A 15,890-nucleotide genomic window follows, 5' to 3' on the forward strand; every position below is an offset into this window, starting at 1 on the left:
TGGTTATTGCTAGCATTTGACCTCCGACGGGAGGAGAGAGAGAGGGATTCAGTTTCTGATTGCCAGTCTATTGTCGATGAGTTGGTCAAATTGGGATGTTAACCATGTAACCATGACAGCACTGTTCATACTTTTCCAAAGGAACAGGCTACCTCCTGATACCAGGTTTCACCGTCATTGTTCTTTCATTGTACAAGGGTCGTTCACTAAATAATTCAGTTTTCTTTTCAGAACAGATCTATTTTTAAGAGTTAGAATTTTGTAACAAAATGTGTTGTGACCTGACGAAACTACAATTATCCGCAACTGTGGGTTCTTGGAGTGCTGTGGGTGATGTTTCATTTTCAACTACAATAACCTGACTTCATTACATGAATGAATGAATAAAAAGATGTACTTAACTTGAGACAGTTCTTTGTCACAGGAGAGTGTAGACAACAGTCATTGATCATGAAAGCGTCACTTAATGTATACAACCACAAAATGTTCTTTTGAAGTCCAGTGTTCAGCATTAACACATCTACATGTTCCACTGAGACTTCGACGAACAGTGTCCTGCTGGATGATGTGTAGTGCTGAAGATGAGGTCGCAAAGTGGGCTGAGATCTCACATGTTCGACACTGTATTGACCGCGACGTGAGGGAGGGCGCTGCTATGCACAGAGAGGTGTGGTCTGTGATCTTCAGGAGTACCTTCGATATGTCGTTGCGGATTGCAGTCAGCCCTCACTAATGCCTTGTGGTATCGATTCGCGTTACCGACTTTGGTGCGATCTCTGGACGATACCATAATATCAATCAATATTTCTTTTATATGTACTATTTTTCTATGTGGTCTCCAGCACTTTCTATGGCCTTATGTCAGCCTTGTATTAGAGCACGTATTCCGTTTCGGTAAAAGTTCCTGTCATGTTTTCATAGTCACGTTTTCACGGCGTGAATTACACTCTCATCATCTTCAAAGCGTGTCTCACGTAGAGATTTCTTAAGTGGCCCACTCACATGGAAGGCCGAGAGCACGAGGTGTGGGCTATCGGGTGGATGAGACATTGATGTCCAACCCAATTTAGCGATGTTTTTGTGAGTTCTGAGACACCTGTGTGGCTGTGCTTTGTCGTTTTGGGTTCTTGTCAGATCGAACACATTCAGAGCAGTTGTTGAGTTTGTTCAGAACATTAAGGGCTGACCCTTTTGTCAATACATTGACGACAATGACACGAACACTGCCGAAAAATCCTGTCGTCATGACTTTGTCAGCAGAGGGAGCTGCCTTCAATTTCTTCTTTTTTGATGACTGCGGGTGGTGCCACTACAGTGGTAGCGTTTATGCTTCTGGCTCAGGTTTCGATACCTGCAAAGATCCGTGACAGAAAGGTCTCACCATTAGCCTGAAACTGCTCCAGCAGTTAAGATGAAAGGCTTTTCCTGTGATCTGTCTTGAGCATCCTCGGAGCATCCATGTATGTGCCACCTTGAGCACACTGCTGAATATCCAAGCGTTCGTCATTGGCCAGGCACTTGCCGATAGCTGTAGAGCCAATTATCGAGTTGTGATGCGCCGATCTCACGAATAGTGAGATTCATCATGTCAGGGGTAGCTGTGAGAGGAAGTCTCAAGCGTAGTCAGTCATGGAGCTCAGTTTCTACACTCCATGCCACTTTAAATCGTCCAGTAGTACTTCCGTCAACTGCACCAGTACTACACAGTACAAGCCATACACTGCACACAAACGTTTATGATTGGTCACCACCGTTTGCACAATGAAGAGTTTAATGACAGCGCGTTGCTTGTAACGAGTGTCCTGTGTATGTGCCAATTTTATGGTTAACTCTGGCTCTGCCATCCGTCTGAATTGTTAGAAACTTCGCATACGTGTAGGAGAAATATCAAATTTGAAGCACCTAAAAGGCTTTTGTATATACATGTAAACGGCAGTATTTATTTACAGCACCAGTATAATACTATACTATACACACTACTATTAGCCACACCCAACAAATACACTGAAGGTAGAACTCTTGTCCTTCGCTAAGGAAATGTGTCGTTACGCACGAAGAAAGGGGGGGGGGGGGGGAAGACTTTGGCAGCTGAACCTCCCCGCGGATCTCCCGGACAAACCATGCCATGAGACTTTACTTTTTACTGTGATTTTTGTTTGTAATTTATGTACTGCTAGTTATTTTGCTTAAAAAACATATAAACACGCCTTCATGGAAAATGCTACACACAGTGACTATTTAAAATAAATTTCTTTTTTTTTGTCAGTGATAACAAATAGTTTGGTCCTTAGACTACCGGTTTCAGTCAGCATTGGCTATCTTCAGATCTGCAGCAAAACATAGGAAATGAAATACAACTTGTAGACAGATAACATCTTAAAACAATACTACATTCCATAACGAAAAATTTCTACTTTCTCGGATGTGGAAACATGCAGTTAAAATATGAAGAGACATACTGGTATGATAACATGTTCTAACATAATAAAGCCATAATGTCATCGTCACAAAACAGACACAAAGTAACCGTAGCATCATCATACACATTTAAAATATGGTGTAAACTAGGCCACTGTGCCGGCGAGGTCATACTGCCTATGGCGCTACTGCTCATAACGAACTGCAGTGCAGTAGCCACAACTATGTTTGTGCTGTAACCTTGTCAGATGACGCTACTGTAAGTTTACACATATTCGTCAGTTGTAAAATTGCGTAGAATGTATTAAATAAAGAGTAAAATAGGTGAAGTCTATAGCGGGATTACCAAATGTACAAGTTATTGCAGTGATAAAATGTAATAATTAAAAACTCGAAATAGTTAAATTTAAAATTTATAAAAGGATATGGTTAAGTGATAATACGAGATTCTGAGACGGTCTTGTGGTCATTATAACCGTCAGAGGGCCTCACGTACTCTGTAACACGCTGTTTCAAGAAAAGTATGATAAAATATTGTAACAGTCACTTAATAACATTCTCTTGTTAATGAAAATGTATTACACAAACAGAGAAGGGAGAAACAAACGCGCGAGTAAAACGAACAATATAAGAAAATGGAGCAAATACATGTTGCACTCTACACTATGTAACGACAGTGCAAGATATACACTTACCAGTCAGAACATCATGATCACGTACCTGACAGCCAATATGTCCACCTTTGGCACTGATAACAACGGCGGCACGTCTTGGCTTGGAAGCAGTGAGGCCTTGGAATGTCGCTGGAGGGAGTTGGTCACCACGGCTGCATACGCAAGTCACCTAATTCCCGTAAATTCCGGGGAAGGGACCAATGAGCCCTGACGCCACTTATAATCATGTTCCAGATGTTTTCTACCGCGTTCAGATCTGGCCAGTAGAGGTGGGGGGACGGGCGGGCAACACATCATTTGGAACTCTCCACTGTGTTCCTCGAACCACTCCCTCGCACTCCTGGCCTTGTGACATGACCCATTATCTTATTGAAAAATGCCACTGCCTTTGGGAAACATGATCGTCATGAAGAGATATACACTGTCTGCAACCAGTGTACGATATTTCTTGGCCGCCATGGTGCCTTGCACGATCTTCGCGGGACCCACGGATGCCCACGCGAATGTTTCCCTGAGCATAATGGACTCGCCGCCAGCTTGTTTCCGTCTCGCAGTACATATGTCAAGTAGCTGTTCCCCTGGAAGACGACAAATTCGCGCCCTCCATCGGCTTGATGAAGTAGTTATCGGGATTCACCAGACCACGCAACGCTCGACCACTGGGCCAGTGTCCAGTAGTGCCGATGGTCGCATGCCGATTTCAGTCGAAGTTGCCGGTATCATGGTGTTAACATTTGCACATGCATGGGTCTTCGGCTGCGAGGGCCATCGTAAGGCGTGTTCGGTGCACTGTGTGTTCATACAGACTTGGCTCTGCCCAGCATTGAAGTCTGATGTTAGTTCCGCCTGTCTTGTTTTACCAGTCTGCCCAGACTATGACGTCCGACATCTGAAATGAGGGGTGGTTACCCAACACGAAGACGTCTGGACGTGGTTTCACTTTGGTTTCGTCACGTTTTGAAGACACTCACCCACCACAGCAAACCTCGAACACCCGACAAGACGTGACATTTCCGAAATTCTCGTGCCGAGTCTTCGGGCCATCACAATCTGTCCTCGGTCAAACTCAAACAGATCGCGCGCCTTCCCCATTCTACACACGGACAGCACGCTCACTGATACTACATGCACCGTGTATGTCTGACTAGCAGTCATTCCTCACCACGTGACGCTGCTATCGCCTGGACGGATTTATATCGGTAGTAGGCCGGTGTTTATAATGTCCTGGCTGATCAGTATACATGCGAGAGGCCGTCAATAATTAGTTCAAAATATTATCGAATAAAGGAAAGTAGGCATTCGATACAAAATCGCGTTGCCCATATAGCACTTTTGCTGGCTCCTGGCTTCATAAATTTCAAGCTTATCCAGTAAATCGAGAGCACTGCCTTTTTGCGGTCTGTGGAGTATACGCATACTTTCCTCAATGCCCTCTGTAGTGTGGTTGGTTTCTGTTAAGTGTAACCCAAAGGCAGTTTTGTTACTTGGCTGTAAATGCTCCTTAAATCTTACATTAAAACAGCGGCCGGTTTGGCCGATATAATACTTACCACAATAATTACTCTCGATCCTGTATACACCACAGCCGTCACACTTGCCATGTGCACTTCTCAAATAACTTTTTACGCAAAGTTGTAGGGTGTTGCTAACTTGAAAATCGCGTCAGACTTTAGATTTTCTGAAACATTTCTCTATTTGCTGGCACATATTGTCGTAAAATTGCATAGGAACGGGTTCCATTTTTTAATTTTTTTGTATGTACTGTTTCTTGGCCGAGTGTGCGCTTGTGTACTATTTGTTTGTTGTTTCTTCAGCCATAAAACTAAACGTTTTGTGATCCTTGAAGGAAATAAATTTATTCTGCACTTCCTGGAACACAGTTTTAATTCGCGACCGTGTCGCTGCTTGTGATAGTGACTATTAATTTATATGCCCACATTCGGAGAGTGCTTATAAGGTAAAGTAAAGGCTTAATACACCAGTCTTGAGGTTGTGTAAGTGATGTGTGTATTTGTATGTGCAGGTTGTCCGCTGGTAGCCGGCAAGATTTCGTCGCCGTGGACACCGACGAGCTCCGGGCCGCCGGCCGACACCGCAGGCTCCGGCTCGGACTCGAAGAACCTCGACGTGGGCGACGAGGTAAGCGACGAGGTAATGACTGGCCGCCACCGGCTCTCCCGCAGATGCTCTGCGCATGCGCGCCGCCGCTGCAGCCTGCTGCTCGCATGTCATGTTATTCGCTCACAACAGCACTGTGAGCTGAGAGAAAGGCGCTGCTCATACATTGTGAAAAAACTACATACTTGTCCCTTGAGGAGGTTTGTCACGTCGAGATACAGCGTTGCCGCGTTGGCTGTCAGCTGTGCCTCAGATAAGGCTCTGACATCGGCGAACCAGGTGCTAACACGGGCAGAACACGTTTTTTGCCCGTTGCTGCTGTTGACAGTTAAGTGGATTGACGAAGATAACGGATGCCGTGCGCATTGCACTACCCGAAGTCTGCAACTGAACTGACAACAGCGGACAGTCTTAAGTTGAGATAGTAGTGATTGACAGTTCCAAGTCGCGAAGCGCCAACTATCAAGTAATTACTACATACGATAAAAAGTCTTTGGAGATGATAACCATAAGTCGCGTTATACACTCCTGGAAATGGAAAAAAGAACACATTGACACCGGTGTGTCAGACCCACCATACTTGCTCCGGACACTGCGAGAGGGCTGTACAAGCAATGATCACACGCACGGCACAGCAGACACACCAGGAACCGCGGTGTTGGCCGTCGAATGGCGCTAGCTGCGCAGCATTTGTGCACCGCCGCCGTCAGTGTCAGCCAGTTTGCCGTGGCATACGGAGCTCCATCGCAGTCTTTAACACTGGTAGCATGCCGCGACAGCGTGGACGTGAACCGTATGTGCAGTTGACGGACTTTGAGCGAGGGCGTATAGTGGGCATGCGGGAGGCCGGGTGGACGTACCGCCGAATTGCTCAACACGTGGGGCGTGAGATCTCCACAGTACATCGATGTTGTCGCCAGTGGTCGGCGGAAGGTGCACGTGCCCGTCGACCTGGGACCGGACCGCAGCGACGCACGGATGCACGCCAAGACCGTAGGATCCTACGCAGTGCCGTAGGGGACCGCACCGCCACTTCCCAGCAAATTAGGGACACTGTTGCTCCTGGGGTATCGGCGAGGACCATTCGCAACCATCTCCATGAAGCTGGGCTACGGTCCCGCACACCGTTAGGCCGTCTTCCACTCACGCCCCAACATCGTGCAGCCCGCCTCCAGTGGTGTCGCGACAGGCGTGAATGGAGGGACGAATGGAGACGTGTCGTCTTCAGCGATGAGAGTCGCTTCTGCCTTGGTGCCAATGATGGTCGTATGCGTGTTTGGCGCCGTGCAGGTGAGCGCCACAATCAGGACTGCATACGACCGAGGCACACAGGGCCAACACCCGGCATCATGGTGTGGGGAGCGATCTCCTACACAGGCCGTACATCACTGGTGATCGTCGAGGGGACACTGAATAGTGCACGGTACATCCAAACCGTCATCGAACCCATCGTTCTACCATTCCTAGACCGGCAAGGGAACTTGCTGTTCCAACAGGACAATGCACGTCCGCATGTATCCCGTGCCACCCAACGTGCTCTAGAAGGTGTAAGTCAACTACCCCGGCCAGCAAGATCTCCGGATCTGTCCCCCATTGAGCATGTTTGGGACTGGATGAAGCGTCGTCTCACGCGGTCTGCACGTCCAGCACGAACGCTGGTCCAACTGAGGCGCCAGGTGGAAATGGCATGGCAAGCCGTTCCACAGGACTACATCCAGCATCTCTACGATCGTCTCCATGGGAGAATAGCAGCCTGCATTGCTGCGAAAGGTGGATATACACTGTACTAGTGCCGACATTGTGCATGCTCTGTTGCCTGTGTCTATGTGCCTGTGGTTCTGTCAGTGTGATCACGTGATGTATCTGACCCCAGGAATGTGTCAATAAAGTTTCCCCTTCCTGGGAGAATGAATTCACGGTGTTCTTATTTCAATTTCCAGGAGTGTATATACTTACGTACTACGAATGGAGTGCGGGACAATACGTTGAGAATGTGGGTTTCGCGGCAGGTGTGCCAGAGATAAATCACTGCAGTCGCACTATCGTGCCCTCTGTGGCTCAGATGGATAGAGCGTCTGCCATATAAGCAGGAGATCCCGGGTTCGAGTCCCGGCCGGGGCACGCGTTTTCATCTGTCCCCATTGACGTATGTCAACGCCTATAAGCAGCGAAGGGTTTTCATTTCGTTGTAATAAATGGCGTTATTTATTACACTCATTATAATGCATATTAGTATCGTTCATTATCAGGTGGAAATATGCATAATCCAATATACAAGCATGTTATCTGGCAACGTCGTAATTCTTGAAAGATAGCAAAGAAAACAAAGATGGACGCAATGTTGTTGTTCCCTTAGTTCGAAGATTGACTTGATACAGCTCTCTACGCTAATCTGTCCTGTGCAAGCCTCTTCATTTCTGCATAACTATTGCAATTTACTTCCATTTGAAACTGTTTACTTTATTCAAGCCAAGGTCTCCCTCTGTAATTCTTACCCTCCCACACTTCCATTCATTACCAGGTTTAAGATTCCTTCATACCTCAGACCGTGCCCTGTCACCCTATCTCTTCTTTTAGTTAAGTCGTACCAAAAATTTCTTTTCTCTTCAATTAGATTCGGTATCTCTGCGTTAGTCATGCGATCTATCCATCTAATCTTCAGCATCCTTCTGTAGCACTCTTTTTCAAAAGCTTCTATTCTTTTTTGTCTGAACTGTTTATCGCCCATGTTATTGTTAACATGGAATATAATTTTAAATGTTTATATGTATAATAAAGTAACTTCCATAACTCCTTTGATTGCTGTTGGCAATCAGCATTGTATATCCTCTCTACTTCGGCCTTCTCAATATACAGATCGAATTACAGGCTGTTTAAAACAAAATTTTCGCTACTTCAGACGGCCCCCTTTAAAAACGAGTGATCATAGAACAATGAAACTTTGTGGAAACATTTTGAAGGACTTGCGGAAAAGAACTAATGAATAAACCATTGAAAGAAACATATCTTAGTATCCCCGTGATAGGGTAACATTTGTTAATTGCATACCATATTTACGCTCCAGGTTAAAAATGTTGCTCAGTGTGACGACCATCTGTATCTGCGACAGCGTGGAATCGCACTAAAGACAGCCCAAATTTTGCACGAAACAATGGGGACCATCCATGCCATGCCATGCCATGCCATGTTCAGATATCGTCGACACAGCTCGTGAACTGTTGGAAGATCTCACATTGTGTCCGTTATTCTCAGCCATGGCAACAGTAACTTCAACAATTTGTGGCACAGTCGGCTTTTCCCATGAGCAATTCCCAAATCACCAGTTAATGTGAATTTCCGAATTATGTTCTTCAAACGCAGTGTGGAAAGAAGACATCTCCGTATTCCTTTAAGGCGTCGATCCTTGCCAAGAGCATGAGCACTATTGCTATTGTTTTCATAAAACAGCCTTACGAGTAAAGGCCTGCGAACCTTGTCCAGACCCATGTTGACTGTGTGCACACTGGTGCTTGTGTTTCAACGCTACGTCGCCGTATCAGTACTGACGCCTAACGGCAGGTCATGACGCTAACGCCACTAACAATGCAAATTCTGCAGCACATAGATTGAACATCATTTCTATAACGTTGGGTACGCATACAGTAAATATTTTCAGTCTATACTGTCTCAAGAAGTGCAATTTAAATTATAATCACCCTGTTCATCAGGATAGGCTAAATCCTTCTCAACGGCTGCTTCCCTTTCTTGTCCTTCGACAAGTATAACTGCAGTTATTGTTCTACAACACGGACGGCCACGGCGTGCCAAACTACACGCAAGCCGGATGTGCAGGTCGAGACTCGGCGTGTCTAAGATACTTTTCGAAAGTACTCGCTCCAGGGCGACATTTCATTTAGTAGTGCGGTGCGGCATTTTTCGGTTTGCACGACTTTTCATGAGTTCAGCAGAACCGCGGCATTGGCGCTTTTTATCCTTAGCTGTTTGTTCGTGGCGTAAGAGTAGTTCACAGGTTCAGTGGCTGCTTGCACAAAAAGACAGTCTAGCGATCTATAGCCACAAGCGTTAAAAATGAATGGGAATGGCAGAACAGAAGGAACGGAGTTCTCAGTATATATTATGCTGTACACAGTTGCATAATCGACGAGTACCGCAAATTTGCTGTGGATCGATATCACAGAACCGTGCAGAAAGAATTTAAAGATGTAGTTGGCGATAAAGAGCCAAAACTTGTCAAGGCAATTTGTCCTAAATTTGCAGACATGGAGGACGTGATGAAATCAAGGTATAATAGTAAATTTTCTGAAGTTACACGCATTATTGCACTGTCAGTTGCAACAATTGTCGATGGAATTGTACAAAGTATGTGGAGACTTTACGTAAACTGCAAAGTACGCTCATATTTAGGAACAACAGAACACAGTGAACGACTAGAGGCAAGACCTTCATATTCGCAGGGCATGTACATCAGTATGTTCTCCAGAAATGCTTTGCATTTGAACGATATCGGCCCGCTGGTTCAAGGTCAACATCGATATCGCGGCGCAACACCGCATATCGGTAAAATGTGCCTGCGGCTCTCGTTGCCGATATAAACAGAAGGTAATGGATAGTATGACTTAAGCAGACGTGCAGGATGCCTCGCAGACGCAAGCGCGAACCGTATCGTCAAATCAGTAAGTTTGAAAGAGGACGCATTATTGGCTTCAGAGTATGTGATGGATCGATCCGGGAAATTGCTGCTCATGTGGGACGAAGTGTTTCGGTAGTGCAACAGATGTGTGCAGAGTGGTTGACGGAAGGCCGTAGAACCTTCCTCCCCCCCCCCCTCCCCCCTCTTCACCAAGGAGATCGACACCTCATCCGAGTTGCATTGCAAGACGATCTGCGTCCTCCTCGGCTCCGGCGCAACAAGGGAACACATTGCACACTATCTGGGGTGACAGTCCGTCGCCGTTTATTACGGCATGGGTTACGTGCGTGTCATCCACTTCTCCGCCTACCTTTGACGAATGTGTAGCTACGTGCTAGACGGCAGTGGTGCAAGGAACGTCGTCACTGGGGACAACAATGGCATCAGATAATGTTGCAGGCGAATCAAATTTTGTTTGTTTGAAAATAATGTCCGCATTATGGTCGCCGCAGACAGGGAGAGCCCGACTGCATTCGCACAAGACATACAGTGCCAAATTAAGGCCTTGCGGTGTGGGGTGCTATTGGGGAACAACCACAAATCACAGTAGATGCTTGTCCAGGGCACTGTGACCCGTAGCCATACCCTTTGTGTACAACATTCCATGCGCCATTTTTCAGCAAGACACTGCATGACCACATCTTGCTGTACAAACACGTGCCTTCTTGGTGTCACAGGCTGTCAACCTTCTGTCCTGGCCCGCCACGTCACCAGACTTGTCGCAAAACGGCGGATGCAGTGTGCGATATGTTGAAACGACGGATGTAGCGCTGTGACTCTGCACCAACCATGACGGATGAACCTTTTAACCAGGAGAATGTGGCATGGAAGGCCATTCCACAGGACGCAATTTGCGCCATCACGCATGGAACAAGTCGTCAGGGCCTTTGACGGACCCTGTGCCTTCTAGGCAGCAGGACACATGCTGAACCGAGGTGACTGAAATGCTAATCATTTCCGCAGAACATACTACTTTACATGTCCTGTGAATCTGAACGTCGTATCTCTCTCTAGTCGTTCAAGGTCAGTGTACAATGATTAAGTCAAGGGGCATACCTGGAACGAAATTTCTATTTAAAATCCCCTATTGTCGAATTCATGAAGGAAAACGAATGCAGGAATGAAAATTAGAACATCTGCAATGGCTTGCACATGTCGCATTTTAAGTGGGTTTGATTGCATACTGCTCAAAATGACACATTTCAAAGCGAATAGCAACTTATTTATGATTGGTTTGTGGATAAATTTAAAAAGAAAGTCGCATTGTGTAAGGGGCAAAGTCTGACAAAACACCGTCCATGTCCCTAAGCTCACTACCGTTAAAGATAACGCGAAGTTGGATGTAAAAAGTAATTGAGGCCTTGAAAGAATAAAAAGGATAGTTTTCTAAGCGTTCTGACGACATTTGTTTTCGAGACCGTTTGCCGTTTCTGTTGAAAGTGCCCCTGTGCAAGTGCGCTGAAAATGTCTGTTCTGCAATAAAATTTCCGTTTCAAATACAAATTCTTTTAAGTTAAAACTGTCCAGGAGGTCGACATTGTTTTCTTCCAGAAGTGTTTACACGTCTCCGTAATGAGGTAGCAAACTGAATAAAATATTTCGATCAACATATAACTGTGAAAGGCTTTTTTTGTTAGTGAAGGTAAATGCGCTGATGAGTCAAAACATTCTGACCATCTGTTTAATAGCTTCTTTGTGTATCTTTGGGACGAAATACATCAATGATTCTGCGTATCAGCGATTCGGCAGTTTTTTGGAATGTTTGTGGAGGCATTTGGCATTAGATGACGACTCACAGGTCAATGGGTCGCTGATTTGCCTACGCTGCGATGGCGCCCAATAGCCACCCATATAAGTTCCATAGGATTTACTTCAGGCGAATTCCTCAAACAACTGTAGCACGATTCTCGCCCCGAGACAGACTATTATGCTGCCGAAAGATAACATCGCCGTCAGGGAAAACACCAAGCTTTAAGGGATGCAGGTGGTTCACAGCTGTCAGCGTGTCTTCGATTACTACCACAGGTCCCTTGCAAGCGCAGGAGAATGTCTCCCGTAGTATAATACTGCTCCCACCAGCCTGCGTCCGTGGCGCGCTGCACGTTTCGAGCCGTTGTTTACCTCGATGGCGGCGTTTGTGGAGACGTCCATGGACCTTGTGTAGCCAAAATGTGGCTCACCGAAGAGCCGTCACTTTCCCCTTGAACGACAGTCGAATTCCGATGGTCCCGTGCCCACTGCAGTCGTAAAAGGCGATGTCGTTGGGTCAAACATATGGCCGAGTAGGTGTGGTCTGCGGCTGAGCTCCATGTTCAACAGTGTACGATGAACGTTGTGCTACGAAACGGTTGTGCGTGCACCAGCGTTGTGCTCTTTAGGCAGAGATGCCGCAGATCAACGTTTATCCTACTTTACAGAGCGGCCAAGCGCCCGAATACCACGCTCTGTGAAGAGTCGTGGACGTCCAACAATTTAGCGCCTAGTGGTAGTTTCACTGTCCTTCTACCTCTTTCCGTAGATGCTCACGACAGTAGCACGTGAACATTTGACCATCTTCGCCACTCTAGAGAAGCAAGTTCACAGGTTGTGCATAATAATAATAATAATAATAATAATAATAATAAAAATGATGCAAATGGCTCTGAGCACTATGGGACTTAACATCTGAGGTGATCAGTCCCCTAGAACTTAGAACTACTTAAACCTAACTAACCTAAGGACATCACACACATCCATGCCCGAGGCAGGATTCGAACCTGCGAACGTAGCAGTCTCGTGGTTCCGGACTGAAGCGCCTAGAACCGCACGGCCACCGCGGCCGGCAATAATAATAATAATAATAATAATAATAATAATAGTGATCTGCGCTTTGTCAAAGTCGCTTATCTCAATGGATTTTCCCATTTGCAACCCATGTCTTCGCTAGGGTGTTCCCCTTCCGTGTCTGCTCCGCTTACATACTTTTGCTACCGCGTCATGTGCCCACAAGGCCACCGGGCGGCATCCATCGTGGCGGTGGGCAGTGGTAATCACGCTTCGGCTTATCAGTGTACGTCACGATTACGTGGCAACCTAAGTGCGAAAATCTGTGAAATTGTCTACCTATGTCTGTATGCCGACAGGTTGCAGAAGATAATTTTTATCTTCAGCACACCAAAAATAATTAAATAATACTAAACATTTGTTTTGTGTCCTGTGTTGTTGATAATTCTGAAATACGAAAACCATGTCCTGAGCTGTGCCACTTGTAAATGCGGCATATTCACCGTTGCTCCATCTTTCCCTTCGTCACACGCATTAGACATGGCGTGGTGAGGGAACTTTGCAGGCAAGCGAGAGTGCCGAATTCGTGGCCGTCCCGCTGTCAACGTGAATTAATTCATTCTGGTCTTGTGACACTGACAGCTATCCTGCTGGAAAATACCATCACTATTGGGGGCGGGGGGGGGGGGGGGAGGTCAAGCATGAAGGATACAGGTCGTCCGCAGTAATGTGCACAGTGTCCCAGAACTGGTGGTGATGCCTTCGATTACTACCACAGGCCCCATGTAAACCCATTCACACGACCAGAATATACGTTTGCATTGATTTACAGATCAATTTCGATGATCCTATGCCCATTGCAGTCGTAATTGACGATGTTGTTGGGTCAACACGGGAATATGTCTGCTCCGCCATCCTATGTTTGACAGTGTGCGGTGAACGACGTGCACCGAAACACTTGTACCTGAACAGCATTGTATTCTGTCTTCAAATCTGCCACAGTCACCGCCTATACTGATTTACCTAGTAGGCAAGCCTCCGGTCTAGACATTTCGTGATGAGCCGTTCACGTCCAACACACTGTCGGCTTTGGCTATTCGTGGATTCGTCGTCCTTAATTCACTGTCCGTAGGTGCTCTCGTCAGAAACACGCTACCAGCCGACCTTCCTCGCTATTCGGAGATACTCGTTGCCGACAGCGGGCCATAACTATCTGTCGTTTGTATAAGTCGCTTATGTCGGTGGATTTCCCCGTTTGAAGCTCTTATCATCATAGAATGATTTGCTATTCCTCTCTATTCTGCAGTCAGCAGTATTTTGTCTCATCAGTGTGTTAATATCCTATGCTAGCTGTCCCCAGCATATGGGAAGAACATTTATTTGTGAGAGGCTTCTCCGTTGCGCGATACTACTTGGTGAGGCAGTGTGGTCGATTCGCAGCCACTATGCGGCGGCCGGCAGTCGATAGCTGCTCCGTGCCAGACACGAGCTGGCACTCCTCACCAGGTGACACCGCCCGACCGTGGCGATGAAGCGCCGCTCCGCGTTTGTTGCTGCGCCCCAACGTGCGTTTTTGTGTTCTCACAGCTGTTTTACATCCCAGCTCCCGAACCCGTCTTTCTACTGGGTTGCAGTTCTTCTAAAACCAGAATATACATTTTTACTTCCGTGTTCTTATTCAAGGAAGGAAGATAAGGCGTTAACGTTCCACCGACGATCAGGACCCTAGAAAGGTAGCAGTTACTGGAATACGATAAGGATGAAGAAAGAGAAATGCAGATTCGTTTGATCTTGTTTTGAATATCGATATTTCTTTCATGAAGCAGCGACATATGCATGGTTCTCGACCATTTTGGAAGACAGGAGAATTCACAGCGGACTCATCTTAGAGATATACAACAAAGAGCAACACATGATCATCGACAATGTTGAAATACGTTATTGATGGTTTCAGTGTCGGTGTTTATACGTTGTTTGTATCTTGACATAACACTGTTCTGGCGTTTTTACCTGTGGTAAATATTATGAAATGGATTCGCGTTTTGCGAATCTGGATTGATGTCAGCTGTTTGCGACACCTGAAAATTTGTGCCGCGCTGGGACTAGAACTCGGATTTCCGGCTTATCGCGAGCGTTCCCCTTGATAACTACGGCTATCCGGGCACGCCTCCTGGACTGATCAAAACCTCCATATGTCACAGAGTCCATTATCCTTACGCTCGCACATTTCAAGATTCCTGTAGAGGCAGATACGAATATGTTGTCGTCATTTTAGTTCCCCTAGGCATGGATACATTATTAATGATTACAATGTGTGTACTTATACGTTGCCTATATCTTCACAGTACATGTATGTATGTCCGAAGAGCATTGTAATGTGAAGATACAGACAGAGACATTGTCACCATCAGTGATGTATCCATGTCTCGACACGCGAAGATGACGATAAAATATTTCTCTCTCTCTGTGCAGGAATCACGAAATGTGCGAACATAATGTTCGTAGACTTCGTGACATGTGGAAGTTTGGATCGGTCCTGGAGGCGTGCTCCGAGGTAGAATCCCAGCCCGGCACGAATTTTCGTAAGTCGCGAACGTTGACGTAAATCCAGATTCACAAAATGTGAATCCATTTCGCAATGGCGAAATAAACTTCCTGGTTCGTGTTTAGAGTAATCTAAAGAGTGGACCCAGCTCATAGTAGGAAGAACACCTCCAAAAAGTTACAGAACCACGTCTTGCTTGAAAACGCCTCATTGGACCATCGGTGCACTCGGCGCCTCCTTGTCGCTACACATTGGTGTGTTGCGAAAATATGTCAGGTGTGTCGCGAAATTTTTATGTATCCGCGTAAGAGTGATACGTTTCCCTTATTGCATGCCTTATGTTTATGTTCAGATGTTCCTACACAAGAGCTGTTTCCCATCGCCGTTCCATAATTTAAAAAAGTATTGTTTGTGCTTCATATGTTTCCTTTTTTGCACCCAGGAAAAAAGATCACATGTAGGAGTGTGCCCCAAGGGGAAAAAACGTGGCGTTTTACTAGCAACTGACGCATATTCAGTACTTCGCTGCAATGATTTCCTGGTGGAGAGGCACATGACAGGCTGGTATGAGTTCTGTGCCATGTACAGCTCTTCAAAGGGCCAGGATGCGCTTCTGATACGCGTGACTGGTATTTTTTCCGCGGAACTTACTCCATAGCTTCTAGTACCTTCTAGAGCAGGA

General features: G+C 46.2%; 1 protein-coding gene and 1 non-coding gene across 11 annotated transcripts in view; both read left to right on the top strand.

Annotated features, from left to right (window-relative positions):
• The window catches only part of LOC126095759 (transcriptional enhancer factor TEF-1), a 759,916-nt gene that overhangs the window by 627,875 nt on the left and 116,151 nt on the right, over positions 1 to 15,890 (top strand). For 9 of the 10 annotated variants that reach the window (XM_049910557.1, XM_049910558.1, XM_049910560.1 and 6 more), the window contains one exon: positions 5,116 to 5,243. In XM_049910557.1, the coding sequence (XP_049766514.1) occupies positions 5,116 to 5,243 (128 nt within the window). The remainder of the gene's footprint in view (positions 1 to 5,115; positions 5,244 to 15,890) is intronic. The other variant, XM_049910554.1, reaches the window with a different exon arrangement.
• Positions 7,257 to 7,331, top strand: Trnai-uau (transfer RNA isoleucine (anticodon UAU)). The gene has a single exon. It is a non-coding gene; the product is annotated as a tRNA-Ile (tRNA).

Source organism: Schistocerca cancellata, chromosome 8, assembly GCF_023864275.1.
Source record: "Schistocerca cancellata isolate TAMUIC-IGC-003103 chromosome 8, iqSchCanc2.1, whole genome shotgun sequence".
In the NCBI taxonomy this organism is placed as follows: domain Eukaryota; kingdom Metazoa; phylum Arthropoda; class Insecta; order Orthoptera; family Acrididae; genus Schistocerca; species Schistocerca cancellata.